This window comes from Brienomyrus brachyistius, unplaced genomic scaffold, assembly GCF_023856365.1.
Source record: "Brienomyrus brachyistius isolate T26 unplaced genomic scaffold, BBRACH_0.4 scaffold42, whole genome shotgun sequence".
Lineage (NCBI taxonomy): Eukaryota > Metazoa > Chordata > Actinopteri > Osteoglossiformes > Mormyridae > Brienomyrus > Brienomyrus brachyistius.
In genome coordinates this window covers 2309890-2325867 of record NW_026042317.1, presented here as the reverse complement: position 1 = coordinate 2325867, position 15978 = coordinate 2309890, and the positions used below count along the sequence as shown (strand labels likewise).

The window sequence follows — 15978 nt, the reverse complement described above, 5'->3', positions numbered from 1 at the left end:
TGTGTCCACACCATTCAGTGTTACCTTTAACACGTTACAGTGTGCAGTGAGTGTTGTTTTTACAATATTAATGTTTATTAACTCTTATAGTGTTCAATTTACAACCTAGAGTGTTAAGTCACTGAGTCCCCACCTCCACATATCTGCCCCATTTTCTGCGCACAAGAAGTCATGAGGATCAGAAGAGCCGTCCCACATTTACCCACCATCATGAGAAAGACTCATGACTTACAGATTTTTCTTGTTTTATAATAGAGCTCTGTTGGTTTGGTTCTGACTGATCTTTAAGATTAGGCAGTTGTGGTCTTATAGCATGTTGCTATTGAGTCAGAGGAAAAACTCTTGCCGATGTACAGGGTATGTCTGCAGAGTGGTATATATTTTAATGAGATGGGGGCGTATTTGATTGCCAGTAGTGCTCTTGGGCAGCCTCGTGCCCATTGCTTCCGGGATAGGCTCCGGACCCCCCGCGACCCAGTAGGATAAGCGGTTTGGAAAATGGATGGATGGATGGATAGTGCTCTTGGGTGATTAACATACGTGGAAAGGTGTTCCGACAGTTGCGGTTTCCTTTTCTGTGCAGTTCCTGGTACCATCCGCTCCCCTGTATATTTGCATATACATATTTGTATAAATGTATATTTGCATAGCATAGCTTTCAGTACCATGTAAGGTCCTTGCTAGGGTCATCCTTAACAGGATCTGTGATCACTTGCTTGCCTGTCAGCCCCCAGAGCAGCCAGGTCTTGCACCTAAGAAGTCTACCATCGACTGTATTCTTGCTCTGAGGGTTCTCATTAAGCACGAACGCAAATATCGGCAGAGGTTCTTTGCAGCCTTAATCTGTTTTCACAAAGTGTTTAACTCAGTTGATCGAGTTGCCCTGTTGGACATTCGAAGAGACTTCGCGGAATCTCCCATAGCCAGCCTCTACACTGGAACTATGACTGCTGTGCAGAGTGGATTGAGAACCTCTGCGTTCTTCTCAGTTGATTCTGGGGTTCTTGCTCCTACTCTGTTCAATGCCTGTATGGACTGGATGTTGGGCATCGTCGAAGGGTCCAGCGACTGTGGGGTGTTCGTTGGTGAAAAAAGATTTACTGATCTTGACTTTGCCAATGATGCGGTGATCTTGTCAATGAAGGCTCTGTTTGGAGGCTCTCAAGACTGAGTGAATAGTTCGAGTGTCTGGGATTGCGGGTGTCCTGGATAAATACCAAGATCCAGGCATTTAATGTCTGTCTGCGAGGGGAATGCCAACCTTGTCAAGAGATTCACCTACCTTGGCAGCGATATTCAGCGGTTGCTAGAGAAGTCCCAAATGAGGCGCATTCCGTGCATTGGGAGGAAGCGTCAATTAAGGCATTATCGCCAGGTGGTGCATTTCCCTGAGGGTGATCTGGGTTGCAAGATCCTCATTGCTGAGGACCCAAGTGGCTGAACCATGCCAAGGAAATGCCCATGTGACACCATTTTTTACCTAAAATGCCTTTAAAAATTGTATCATGTCAATGATGTCCTGTACTCTGCACACTGTACTTCATCCTAAGCTACTCTGCTTTTTATATTTCAAATATAAGATTGTTTAATATTACTATCAGTGCCATGACTGGTGTATAATGTGTGTGTCTGAGTCTTGATGTGTTTTCTTTTCCAGGCTGGACAGCTGTAATCTCACAGAGAAATGCTGTGAGGCTCTGACTTCAGCTCTTAGATCAAACTCCTCACACCTGATAGAGCTGGACCTGAGTGACAATGACCTGCAGGACTCAGGAGTGACACTGCTGTCTGCTGAACTGGGGAATTCCCGCTGTAAAGTGCAAATACTGAGGTCAGTATTACTTCTCAGGTCAAATATTAAACCGGTATTTCACAATGATACTGAAACTGGGACACAGATTTAACCACAGGCTGTGGATGTTTGACAATATAGGCAATGCCCAGGCTATGAACAAGAGCTGGTCATTAAGTCTGTCTTTAAATCAAATTTGTAGATTAGTCAGAAAAACAACCATCCATCCATCCATCCATCCACCCATTTTCCATAGCTGCTTGTCGTTCTGGGTTATGGGGGGTCAGGAGCTTATCCCAGAGACTAAGGCAGCCCAGAGTAGTAGACCTCATTGCAATCTGTAAAGTGTTAAATGTAGCACTGGTTGGTGAGAATTATATAAACACCATGTAGTGTTAAGTTAACAGTGGCAAATTTTCTGTGTACCGTGTTAACCCTCTGGGGTCCAGGGGTAGGGAACACACTTTCACTGACTGGGGCATGATCACACATTTCATTCAATATCATAAACTTAGTTCATGGCAAATAAATTATTTCTTATATATTGTCACGGGAGCGGCGGCAGCGATCGCGGGCAGAGCGGCGATCGTGCGAGGCGAACGGGCAGGAAGCAGGCGGACAGGCAGAAGTCGGGGTAAACCAGGGATTTAATGACAACAGGGATCTCACGCGAACAAACATCAATGACAGACCAGGAAAACTGGGGAGACCAGGACTTAAATGCACAGGACTGATTGAAAGCAAACGGACACAGCTGGGTACGATCCGGGAAACACACGTGGGTAAGCAGGGGGCGTGGTACACAGGAGGAGCGGACGAGCCGGGCATGACATATATTTGTTTCGGCATTAAACTCATCTTCAAGCATAATGATCCAAGAGTAAACAGTTTATAGAGTTTAACAATGTAAAAACAACACTCACTGTACTATGTAAAGCTTTAAATTTAAGACTAGCAAGTGCTGACTAATATATACACCATATTGTGTTAATTTAACACTGGCACATTTGCTGTGTACAAACAGGGGTAACTAACAAAGGCACATAAACAAGCTATGAAAACAACAAAGTTATACAAAACAGAATCTAGGCTCACAAAATACGAAATGTTCGACAACAAACCCACAACAGTAGGTGATTGTTGGTTATCAGCCACCCACTTAACTCATTCAGCCATGGGGCAGCCCAGGGAACAAGCAGAACTAAGAAAGGTACCAAAACACGGGCTTTATCTGTACATAAGGTGGTGTTAACCACTCAGTGATGCAGTTTCTGCATTGGCGCCAACATCTGCTTAAGTGAAAAAGAAAGTGTTTCTTTAAACATAGTGTTTTTTCTTTACTTTTAATGTGGTCATTGTGCTTAATTGGTATTATAATTGTGCCTCGTACACTTATAGCCCTTACTAGTTATTGTACTGGGTACAATGTAAAAAACCAAAGCCCTCCTGGAACACATATTAAGCATAGAATTCAGATTGACTTGGACTCTAATTCAAAGACTTTGCACTTTACTGAGACTCGTCTCAGAAACTTCAGACTTGACTCAGACTTGGGTTTTATGACTCATCAACGTCTTTGCTCCAGGGCCTCATCCTTTCTGCTATCACTGCTTTTCTTTTGGCAGGACTTTAGTTGTTGTAAGTTTCATGCAGTGGGTTACTTTCAGTAGATGGTTTAATTAATCTCACTTTCAAATATCTGTTACTACACAGTCAGTGAAGCTAAAAGGTGAACTTCAGTGAACAGCGTGTGGCAGCTGTAGGAGCAGAGGCACTCAGGCTTACCTGGGTGCAGAATATTAGCCCCAAAAGGTCAATCGCTGGTCCCAGTCAGGGTGTCACCCTGGGCACGTCAGCACATGCGTTACAGCAGCACATTGAGGCTAGACACTGTGGCCAGATGTTTGCTAAGAGGCTCCTGAGGGAACCTTCCCAGATGTGAGCCTCCAGGTGTGCAGGATTAGGGTGGAGGCAGCTTTTGACAGCTGGTCCAAAACGAAGACCTTACAATTTAAATGGGTCACTGCTGTTTATGGTGCTGACTGAGGTCGACAGCCACCTGGATTTTGTCCAAGATCTTGTTTTTTTTTTTTAGGCTGTCCAACTGTAATATCACAGAAGAAGGCTGTTCTTCCCTGACTTCAGCTCTAAGGTCAAACCCCTCACACCTGAGAGAGCTGGACCTGAGCTACAATCACCCAGGAGATTCAGCAGTGAAGCTGCTCTCTGCTGTACTGGAGGATCCCAGCTGTAAACTGGAGAAAGTGAAGTGAGTACAGAATATGCATTTTACATTCATCCATATGTGCACCTTCCAACTGCTTTTCCTGGACAGGGAGGATGGATCCTATTCCATATGGTAGAGGGCAGAAGGGAGTGTGGGATGCCTGTCACAGGACACACTCCCGCACACCACAGGTAATTTAATGACACCAATTAGTCAAACTAAATGCTTGTGTGAGGAAACTGTATCACACAGAAAGAACACAAGGAACATGGATAAAACTCTCCTAACAGCAATGAAGCAGTAGGATCCAAACCCTGGAGGTCCTGCCCACTGACTCACTGTGCTGTTTTTCTGGGGACCTTATTATTTTAAATATGTCTTAGTTTAGACCTGTCAGACTTCTGACCCTCCCAGTCATGGGGTGTCAAAGCTTTTTTCCTGGTAAGTATTTGCTTGATTACGTAATGAGGACAACTGTAAGATAAAAGAAGCCGTACAATATCTGGGCTGGAAAACTAACACAGCCTGACAGGCCTGCATTGGCTGCTGGGGATGTTCACATCTCCTCCTTTCAGAGTTACTAGTCAGTTTGGGGACAGCTGACAGAAAGGTGACTGACAACCTCAAAGGAAGCTATTTCATTGGTCTGAATATGTTATGGGAGGATTCACATGTACATTGTATATGATTCTGTGGATTTTTTTCTTCTTGTCAATTGGCTATGTTTTTTGTGCTGTTTGTGTATTTTGTGCCCGTCGATAAAATTCTATGTAGTTTGACCTGTGTTTTTGTACTTTGTCAGCTGAAACTGTACAGCAATGCAATAAAAAATATAAGCATTTGAGGTAGGATCCACCAACAGTAAATAAAAGTTCCCTCTCACCTCTCCTCTCATCTCAAATTACCCAAAGACACAGATCTCTGCATATTTTGATTTATTTTGAAATGTAAGCTGTGCTGCTTGTTGTATTGAAAATAAAAGCTTGTTCTGCTGTTTCCTTTTGCAGGCTGAACAGCTGTAAATTGAGTTGGGAATCCTGTATAGTGTTGGCCTCTGCCCTCAGCTCAGATTCACACCTCAGAGAGCTGGACCTGAGAGACAATGAGCTGCCAGATTTAATAGAGAAACGGCATCCAGGGTTTAAACAGCAGAGGCTACAACCAGCATTTCTGGGTTTTACACGCTGCAAACTGGACATACTGAGGTCAGTGTTACTGCGTATTCCACACTGTAAATACAATGCTAAATACAGTCCTTTTAGACACTCCACATAATGGCTACATCACTAAAACAGCTGATTCTAAATGCAAGCTGGCCAAGCACGGCCTGTGTCAAAGCCTTAATACTATGGAGCATTTTCTGCTAAAGAAACCCAAATCAAGTGTTGCCTGTTTTTGAATAATTCACCCCATAATACATCCATTATTTTATGTATCTGCTACATGGGCACCTTCCTGTATCACATCAGCTGCCTATCAGCTATGAGAAATGAATTTCTCCTGTACTGTACTGTACTGCACACTTTACTGTACAGATCTGTGTGGACCACAGGGTTTAAAATGTCTGCATGCTAAGGGACTGAAAATTCAATTCCTGCCAGTTCTGTTGTTTCCATTAATTTATTCCAGAATCCTCTGTGACTTAATCACTTGACATAATCATTTCCACAATTTTTGCACGAATGAGCCCATGTCTTAGCTGTGCTGGAATGAGAACTACCGTAACATAGCCTGGCAGGCCTGTATTAGCATGTTCATATCTATTCCTTAGTTAGTAGTTAATTTGGGGACACCTGGCAGAAAACTGGCTGATGACTGCAATGGAAGCTATTTCATTGGTCTGAATATGTTACAGGAGGATTCACATCCATGTTGCATGTCTTTTTGTGTTTATTTAACAGTTCTGTTCAACCTCAATCGTGTGGTACAGCTTAATTTATGTTTCAGTTTGGAGCCCGCCAGTTGAGTAACCTGATATAGACGTTAGATTTCTCTTTATGAGAGCGACAATGACACAGAACAGTTTAGGGCACAGGTGTCAAACTCCAGTCCTGGAGGGCCAGAGTCCTGCACATTTTTGGGTTTCCCCTCATTTAACACACCTGATTCATCTCCTTGTGCTAATAACCACACAGCTCTTGAGCTGAATGATTTAAGGTTGGAACAGGAGAAAGAACTAAGCTACACAGGGCACCGGCCCCCCAGGACTGCAGTTTGACACCCCTGGTTTAGGGAGATGGGGAGGGAGGGTGGTATATTATTAAAGGGGACAATTACTATTTTTTTCCCTCAGGGGAGTATCTACATACATCCCATAATGTTACATCTCAGGAAGCAGGCGTGGGGAAAACCAAAAGGGGCTTTATTTAAACAAAAACAACAAGCAAAGCAAAAGGAAATGAACCACAAGGGGTCAAACCAGGGTTGAGAGAATCAGGAGAGACCACAATCCAAGCTGGTGAGCACAAGCAGGCAACATCGATGACTGAACTGGGAAACTCAAGACAGCGAGGCACTATATACACCACTGACGAGGGAGCAGAGGAGAGGCACCTGGGGTGATCCACAAGGGCTATAACAAGGGGCAGGATTAAACAAGGAACAGGTTTGGCTCATTAGAGCCACGCAATGGAGAAAACGAGGGTAAAGGAATGCAGGGTGTGACATAATCCAAGTCCTGCAGACAATACAATTTTGGTATCACTTTCTATGAATGCCATGTCTATAAGCATCTATGAACACACTGATAGCCCTCATAATGCATTCAAAAGACATTTGTGATGCATGACCCGTTCGCTCCTCATTTGTGCCACGCCCTCTGATTACCCACGTGTGCTTCCCCGATTGTTTCCAGCCCTGTCCGATTATGTTGCCCAGCTTTGGTGTATTTAAGTCCTGGTCTCCCCTGTTTCCGTGTCTGTCATTGACGTTACTGGTGTTACCTGATGTTGTCAGTGGTTATTCGTGCTTTGTCCCAAGTAAACCCTCGTTTTGCCCCGATTACTGCCTGCTTGCCTGTTCTTGAGCGCTCGCGCTGCCTGAGCGATCTCCCGTTCGGCACGTCCGGCAATTCAGCGTGACACATTATTATTATGCCTATAAATATTTCTAAATAGGCATAACACATTTTAGCCATGTTTATTATGCATTATGAATTCTTTATGAAACCTCAGTCCACAGTAGATAGCTTCATAATACAGTACAAAGCATCCTTAATTCAGTAACACTTTACATTAACAGTACACCTTAACATCCTAACACCCTTTAATATACATTGATAACAAACATTATATGATTGTAAAATTAATGTATATTATAGCTGTTAAGGTATACATACATGATGTTTATGAATATTTTATGAATGCTTAATGAATACATTATGAAGGTGTACTGAACGTTTCATGAATGCAATATAAAAGTATCATGAAGGTACAGTTGATGTAAAGTATTGCCCTTAATTCTTATACGAACAATTACAATGCATCATGAAGGCATCTATAGTGCATTTTAGATAACTGCTACATTGGAGCTTATGAAGTATTATAATCATTGCTACACTGTGTGCATAATTATTATGGAAGTACTATTTACGGAGATATTTTTTATGAAACGTTGGGCAGACTTAAAGTTAATTCTGAAGTTTTCTTTTGCCACAAGTAAATATATTTAGAGACAAAATGTTACATTACACTTTCACAAACAAAAATAAAAGAAACGCACATGATTATCAGTTTGCAGAATTATTAGGCAATCAGAAAAAGTGGATTTTGTCACTTCACCATCAACAGAAATAATAATAATATTGTCTTATTCAGTCTACACAGTATATATACACTTCACCAAGTTTATCATCCTCTATAGCTACCTTTCTTTTCAATGACCATCACGAGTCTGTTCGCCATAGTACCAGTCAAGTTTTTGCTTTGGTCCCGTCCTATATTAACTATATTAGCTAGGACAGCCTCCCAGACGCTGCTCTAAGAAGTGTACTCCTGGTCCCATCCATCCATCCATTTTCCAAACCGCTTATCCAACTTGGTCGCGGGGGGTCCGGAGCCTATCCCGGAAGCAATGGGCACGAGGCAGGTACTCCTGGTCATCTTCATAAATCTCATACCTTAGTCAGGCTCAATGGACATTAAGTCAGGCGATGATGGAGGCCGGGTTATAATTCAATCCCCTTTCTTGTCCAATCTATGGAATAATTTGCTGTATGCATATCATAACCATTTTTAAAGCTGCTGACTTCCTCTTGTGCCAGTGTTTGAAGAAGGTATCTTCTAGGAATTGGCAGTAGATCTTGTGGTTAATTCCTATACCATCTGGAAGTCTGAACAATCCAAGTTCATCACTGATAACTGCAGCCCACACCGTCACTCCTCCACCACCCTGTTGGTGCTTGAAGAAGGTGACCATCCACCAGCCATCCATCTGTTCCATCAAGAGTCACTCTCATCTCCTCTGTTCACAAAACCTTTATAAAATCACTCTTGAGGTGTGTCTGTGCCCATTTCTGACATTTTAGCTTGCATGCCTTATTGAGTTGGACCCTTTTCCACTCTGGAGTTGCCCGCGGGGAGAGGCGCAGAGCGGGCGTGGGCATACTTATTGCCCCCAGGCTGGGTGCCTGTACATTGGGGTTTACCGCAGTGGACGAGAGGGTAGCCTCCCTTCGCCTTCGGGTGGGGGGACGGGTCCTGACTGTTGTTTGCGCTTATGCGCCAAATGTCAGTTCAGAATACCCACCCTGGAAGGGGTGTTGGAGAGCGCTCCTCCTGGGGACTCTATTGTTTTTCTGGGGGACTTCAATGCTCACGTGGGCAATGACAGTGAGACCTGGAGTGGCGTGATTGGGAGGAACGGCCCCCCCGATCTGAACCCGAGCGGTGTTTTGTTATTGGACTTCTGTGCTCGTCACGGATTGTCCATAATTAACACCATGAACAACATGTCCAGGCATAAGGGTGTCCATATGTGCACTTGGCACCAGGACACCCTAGGCCACAGTTCGATGATCGACTTTGTAGTCGTGTTGTCGGACTTACGGCCGCATATCTTGGACACTCGGGTGAAGAGAGGGGCGGAGCTGTCAACTGATCACTACCTGGTGGTGGGTTGGCTCCACTGGTAGGGGAGGAAGCCGGCCAGGCCTGGCAGGCCCAAGCGTATAGTGGGGGTCTGCTGGAAATGTCTGGTGGAATCCCCTGTCAGGGAGAGTTTCAACTCCTACCTCTGGCAGAACTTCTGCCATATCCCAGGGGAGGTGGGGGACATTGAGTCCGAATGGGCCATGTTCCGTGCCTCCATTGTGGAGGCAGCTGACTGGAGCTGCGGCCGTAAGGTGGTTGGTGCCTGTCGCGGCGGCAATCCCCGAACCCGCTGGTGGACACCGGTGGTAAGGGATGCCGTCAAGCTGAAGAAGGAGTCCTATCGAGCCTTTTTGGACTGTGGGACTCCAGATGCAGCTGACAGCTACTGGCAGACTAAGTGGGATGCGGTTTTGGCGGTTGCTGAGGCAAAAACTCGGGTGTGGGAGGAGTTTGGCGAGGCCATGGAGAACGACTTCCGGACGGCTTTGAGGAGATTCTGGTCCACCATCCGGCATCTCAGGGCGGGAAAGCAGTGCAGCATCAACACTATTTATGGTGGGGATGGTGCGCTGCTGACCTCAACTCGGGACGTTTTGGGTCGGTGGAAGGAATACTTCGAAGACCTCCTCAATCCCACCGACACACCTTCCGATATGGAAGCAGAGTGTGGGGACTTGGGGGTGGACTCGCCTATCTCTGGGGTGGAGGTCGCTGAGGTGGTCAAAAAGCTCCTCGGTGGCCGGGCCCCGGGGGTGGATGAGATCCGCCCGGAGTTCCTCAAGGCTCTGGATGCTGCAGGGCTGTCCTGGTTGACACGCATCTGCGGCATCGCGTGGACATCGGGGGCAGTGCCTCTGGACTAGCAGACCGGGGTGGTGGTCCCCCTCTTTAAGAAGGGGGACTGGAGGGTGTGCTCCAACTACAGGGGGATCACACTCCTCAGCCTCCCTGGTAAGGTCTATTCGGGGGTCCTGGAGAGGAAGGTGCTCCGGATTGTTGAACCTCAGATTCAGGAGGAGCAGTGTGGTTTTCGCACCTCCAAATCCGAGACCATGGTTCTCAGCCGGAAAAGGGTAGAATGCTCCGGGTTAGGGATGGGGTCCTCCCCTAAGTGGAGGAGTTTAAGTATCTCGGGATCTTGTTCACGAGTGGGGGAACGATGGAACGGGAGATCGACAGGCGGATCGGTGCGGCGTCAGCAGTCATGCACGCGCTACATCAGTCTGTCATGGTGAAGAGAGAGCTGAGCCAAAAGGCGAAACTCTCAATTTACCAGTCGATCTACGTTCCTACCCTCACCTATGGTCATGAGCAATGGGTAGTGACTGAAAGAACAAGATCGCGGGTACAAGCGGCCGAAATGAGTTTCCTCCGCAGGGTGGCTGGGCTCTCCCTTAGAGATGGCTCGGGCATCTGATCAGGATGCCTCCGGGACGCCTCCCTGCGGAGGTGTTCCGGGCATGTCCCACTGGGAGGAGACCCCGGGGAAGACCCAGGACACGCTGGAGAGACTGGCCTGGGAACGCTTCGGGATCCCCCCAGAGGAGCTAGATGAAGTGGCCAGGGAGAGGGAAGTCTGTTGAGACTGCTGCCCCCGTGACCCCACCCCGGATTAAGCGGAAGATGATGGATGGATGGATGGATGGATGGATGGGCCTTATTGAGTGGAGGTTGTGTTTCAGCCTTTGTGACCCTAATGATGTCATGTAACACACTGCAAATAGTGCTGCCAGAGATTCCATCCAGATTGCAGTTTTTTAAAATGGTGGCATTTGATTCTAAAGAGTTTCTATAAGTCTCCCCTTTAATTTGACACATGGCAGTTAATTTGTGTCTTAAAACACTTTTATATGTTTATTCATTTATTAACCTTGAAATTTAATCAAACATAGTAACTGTCAAGGGTAGCATATGGCTCAGTGGGCATAACCTCTGTCCCTGTGATCAGACGGTCAGGAGTTCAAGCCCAGCCTTGGTACATCTGTAGGTCCTTCAACAAGGCCCTCAGAGCCCCAGTTCCTTGGGTGCTGCAGCTGGCAGCTGACCTTCACAGCCAGCTTGTTCTTACCTACCAAGAACAAGATGTGGTGGAGCACAAAGAGTGTTTTCTCATGGGAATCAGTAACATATCTGTTATTACTATTTAGTTAATGTTTGTTATTGGTAAATAGTACTTAACTTCTTATGACATTTAATCAAAATTTTGAGTAATGTGAAATAAAACTATAAAAGTGTCATGAATATTGCTGAAGGTACGGCAGGGAGACAAGCACAAGAGTCCAGGCGTGAGGGTAAGGATTTATTAAGGGTAACCACAGTCAGGACCATGGGAGGCACTAGCAAGGTTTAAGATGTCAATGACAGGACTGGGGAAAGATTAACTGGGAAGGACTTAAATACACAGACTCAATTAAACAAGACTAGCTACAGCTGGTAACCAAGAGGATTCTACATGAGGTTAATGAGGGGGCGTGGCACACAGGAGGAGCGGCACGATCGGGATTGTTTTTTTAAAAAAAACAATATTTAGTATATTTAAAAATGTTAGGTAAATGTGTTTTGAGTTAACTTTATTCCAGCCTGAAATTAGTTGGGTTTACAGTGAAGTGGAGGAGGCACAGTGGCCATTGCTGCTTGTTATACTGAAAACAGCAGCTTGGTTTAATGTTTTCTGTCAGTAGCATTAACAATGTGTAGGTTATGTATGTGTCTCTATTAAAATATTTTTTGTTTTCCAGGCTGAACAGATGTAATCTCACAGAGAAATGCTATGAGGCATTGGGTTTAATTCTCAGATCAAATTCTTCACACCTGAGAGAGCTGGACTTGAGTCACAATGACCTGCAGGATTCAGGAGTGGAGCTGCTCTCTGCTGGACTGGGGGATTCACACTGTAAACTGGAGATACTGAGGTTAGTATTACTGGATATTTCACACTGTAAACTGGAGATATTAAGGTCAGTCATGTTTGAAAGTTCAAATACTAACTTCACTTTAATATAAAGTGTTTCTGTGATGGCTGCAGAGCAAGTTACACAAGTGAACAGCTGCACTCACACCATTTCATTCCCACCAAGCAGTTATAGATTTCAATTAATTTTTTATTACGTTATGTTTTTCAGGAATAAGGCCATTACAATCAGAAGCAGTTTATCCTGTGCATTTGGTGAATAAACAGGAATTTGACCTGGTCATACAAGTGTAGTGGAGATTGAAAATGAGAATTAAAAGGAAAATGAGAATTATATATATATATAAAACAAAAACCTTACAATTTAAACGGGTCACTGCTGTTAATGCTGCTGACTGAGGTCGGTAGCCACATGGATTTTGTCCAAGATCTTCTTATTTTTTTATAGGCTGTCAGGCTGTAGAATCACAGAAGAAGGCTGTTCTTTCCTGGCTTCCGCTTTGAGGTCAAACCCCTCACACCTGAGAGAGCTGGACCTGAGCTACAATCACCCAGGAGACTCAGGAGTGAAGCTGTTGTCTGCTCTACTGGAGGATCCCAGCTGTAAACTGGAGAAAGTGAAGTGAGTACATCCATCCATCCATTTTCCAAACCGCTTATCCTACTGGGTCACGGAAGTCCGGAGCCTATCCTGGAAGCAATGGCACGAGGCAGGGAACAACCCAGGATGGGGGGCCAGCCTATCGCTGGGCACACTCACACGCCATTCACTCACACACGCATTCTTATGGGCAATTTAGCAAGTCCAATTAGCCTCAGCATGTTTTTGGACTGTGGGGGGAAACCAGAGTACCCGGAGGAAACCCCATGATGACATGGGGAGAACATGCAAACTCCACACACATGTGACCCAGGCGGATACTCAAACGCGGGTCCCAGAGGTGTGAGGCAACAGTGCTAACCACTGCACCACCATGCCGCCCCCGAAGTGAGTACAGAATATGCTTTTTACATTCATTCATATGTCCACCTTCTAACTGCTTATCCTGGACAGGGAGTCTGGATCGTATTCATTTACATTTACATTTACAGTATTTGGTAGACGCCCTTAGCCAGAGCGACTTACATAAGTGCTTTGAGACTCTACGATGAATATCCGATGCTAGCTCAATAAGGACCCAGGCTATGAATACTATCTGTCTGAAAACTCCGTTGAGAAAGTGCAGAGATTTTTTTTTTATTATTTAAACACACACACCAGAAAAGAGCCGAGTAAGAATACAGAAGTACTACATCAGGTATTTCTGAAAAAGGAATGTTTTGAGTCATCGCTTGAAGACATTCAAGGATTCAGCTGTTCGGACATCTAGGGGGAGTTCATTCCACCAATTAGGTGCCAGGACAGAGAAGAGCCGAGATGTGTGTCTTCCTTGTGCCTTGAGGGGAGGTGGGACCAGTCGAGCAGTGCTGGAGGATCAGAGAGATCGTGGTGCAGTGCGGGGTGTGATGAGGTCCTTTAGGTAGGATGGTGCCAGAGAATTTTTGGCTTTGTATGCGAGCTCAGATTTTTGAGATCAGTGTTTTGAATCTGATGCGGGCAGCTACAGGAAGCCAGTGGAGGGAGCGCAGCAAAGGAGTGGTGTGGGAACTTTGGAAGGTTGAAAACAAGACGAGCAGCTGCATTCTGAATCAGTTGGAGGGGACAGATGTCACACAGTGGTAAACCCGCTAGAAGCGAGTTGCATATTCCATATGGTAGAGGGAGTGTGACACCCAGGGTGGGATGTCAGTCTGTCACAGGACACACTGCCACACACCACAGGTAATTTAGAGACACCAATAAGGCAAACTTAAATGTTTGTGTGAGGAAACTGAATCACACAGAGAGAACACAAGGAACATGGATAAAACTCTCCTAACAGCAGTGAAGCAGTAGGATCCAAACCCCGGAGGTCCTGCCCACTGACTCACTGTGCTGTTTTTTTGGGGACCTTATTATTTTAAATATCTGTTAGTTTAGGACTGTCAGACTTCTGACCCTCCCAGTCATGGGGTGTCAAAGAATTTTTCCTGGTAATTAATTGCTTGATTTCATAATGAGGACAACTGTAAGATAAAAGAAGCCGTACAATATCTGGCCTGGAAAACTAACACAGCCTGACTGGCCTGCATTGGCTGTTCACATCTCCTTTCAGAGTAACTAGTCAGTTTGGGGACAGCTGGCAGAAGGATGACTGACAACTGCAAAGGAAGCTATTTCATTGGTCTGAATATGTAATGGGAGGATTCACATGTACATTGTATATGATTCTGTGGATTTTTTCTTCTTGTCAATTGGCTATATTTTATTTTTTTTGCCGTTTGTGTATTTTGTGCCTGGCGATGAAATTCTAGACAGTATTACCTGTGTACTGTACTTTGTCAGCTGAAACTGTACAGAAATTGTTATATCGGCCGAGCAGGAAGGAGGCAGACCCTGAAATGCGGAGGCAGAATCCTTTATTTAGGAGATCAGGTCATACAAAAGCCAAGAGGAACGTGCTGAATCATGGTCGAGGGGCAGGCGAGAGTTGAGAACCGTGAAGATCAGTCAGGCACGAATAGATGAGACGGGGATCCGGGGAGGAAGGAGGAGGGCCGACGAGGGAGCAGGGGACGAGCAGGGAAGGCAGGAAGGCGAGCAGGCAGGACACAGCGGGCAAGACGAACCGGGAAGACGATACACAGAGAGATCGCTTGGTATGGCACATCACTAGAATGGCAACAATACTTCGCACTGCCTGCTGGGAGAACAATGGTTAAGTAGCCGACCGATTAATTGGTGATCGGCCGTCGGTGCTCTGCCCTGCCCGTGTGGGCGTGACAGCAATGTAATAAAAAGTATAAGGATTTGAGGTAAGATCCACCAACTCAGTCAATGAGAAAAAAATTACTGCTGTAAATACTGTAGAAGCTTGCTCTCACCTCTCCTCTCATCTCACATTACCCAGAGACACAGATCTCTGCACACTTTGATTTATTTTGAAACGTAAGCTGTGCTGCTTGTTGTATTGAAAATAAAAGCTTGTTCTGCTGTTTCCTTTTGCAGGCTGAACAGCTGTAAATTGAGTTGGGAATCCTGTATAGTGCTGGCCTCTGCCCTCAGCTCAGATTCACAGCTCAGAGAGCTGGACCTGAGAGACAATGAGCTGCCAGATTTAATAGAGAAACGGCATCCAGGGTTTAAACAGCAGAGGCTACAACCAGCATTACTGGGTTTTACACGCTGTAAAGTGGACATACTGAGGTCAGTGTTACTGGGTATTCCTGTCAATGCCTTAATACTATGGAGCATTTTCTATCAAAGAAACCCAAATCAAGTATTGCTTGTTTTAAAATAATTCACCAAATAATACATCATTTTATTTTGCGTACTTGCTGCATGGGCACCTTCCTGTGTAACATCAGCCGCCTGTCAGCTATGAGAGTTAAATCTCTCCTATAATCAGCTCTCACTGTACTGTACAGATCTGTCTGCATGGTAAATGACTTAAAATATTTTCATTTCTAGGCTGATTAGATGTAATCTCACAGAGAAATGCTGTGAGGCACTGGCTTCAGCTCTAAGGTCAAACTCCTCACACCTGAGAGAGCTGGACCTCAGTGACAATGACCTGCAGGATTCAGGAGTGAAGCTACTGTCAGCTGAACTGAAGAATCAACACTGTAAACTGGAAATACTGAGGTCAGTCCTATTTGACAGTTAAAATACTAAACTGGTTCTTTAATACACAGTGTGATGGCTGCAAGGCAAATCAAACAAGCTAACCGCTTCACTCATACCATTTCATTCCCACTGAGCAGGTATAAATTTCAACTTTTCGCAGATGATTTGTTGTAATATTGTTAAACTGTATACTGAAGTAAAGGCATGGGCAGGATTTTTCGCAGATTCATAGCAGAGGAAGCTAAATCACGT

General features: G+C 45.2%; 1 protein-coding gene across 1 annotated transcript in view; it reads left to right on the top strand.

Moving 5' to 3' along the window:
• Positions 1-15978, top strand: part of LOC125722753 (protein NLRC5-like) — a 519818-nt gene that overhangs the window by 15428 nt on the left and 488412 nt on the right. Inside the window, exons 3-6 of the mRNA XM_048998943.1 lie at positions 1658-1831; positions 3888-4061; positions 5027-5224; positions 11848-12021. Coding sequence (XP_048854900.1) covers positions 1658-1831; positions 3888-4061; positions 5027-5224; positions 11848-12021 — 720 coding nt within the window. The remainder of the gene's footprint in view (positions 1-1657; positions 1832-3887; positions 4062-5026; positions 5225-11847; positions 12022-15978) is intronic.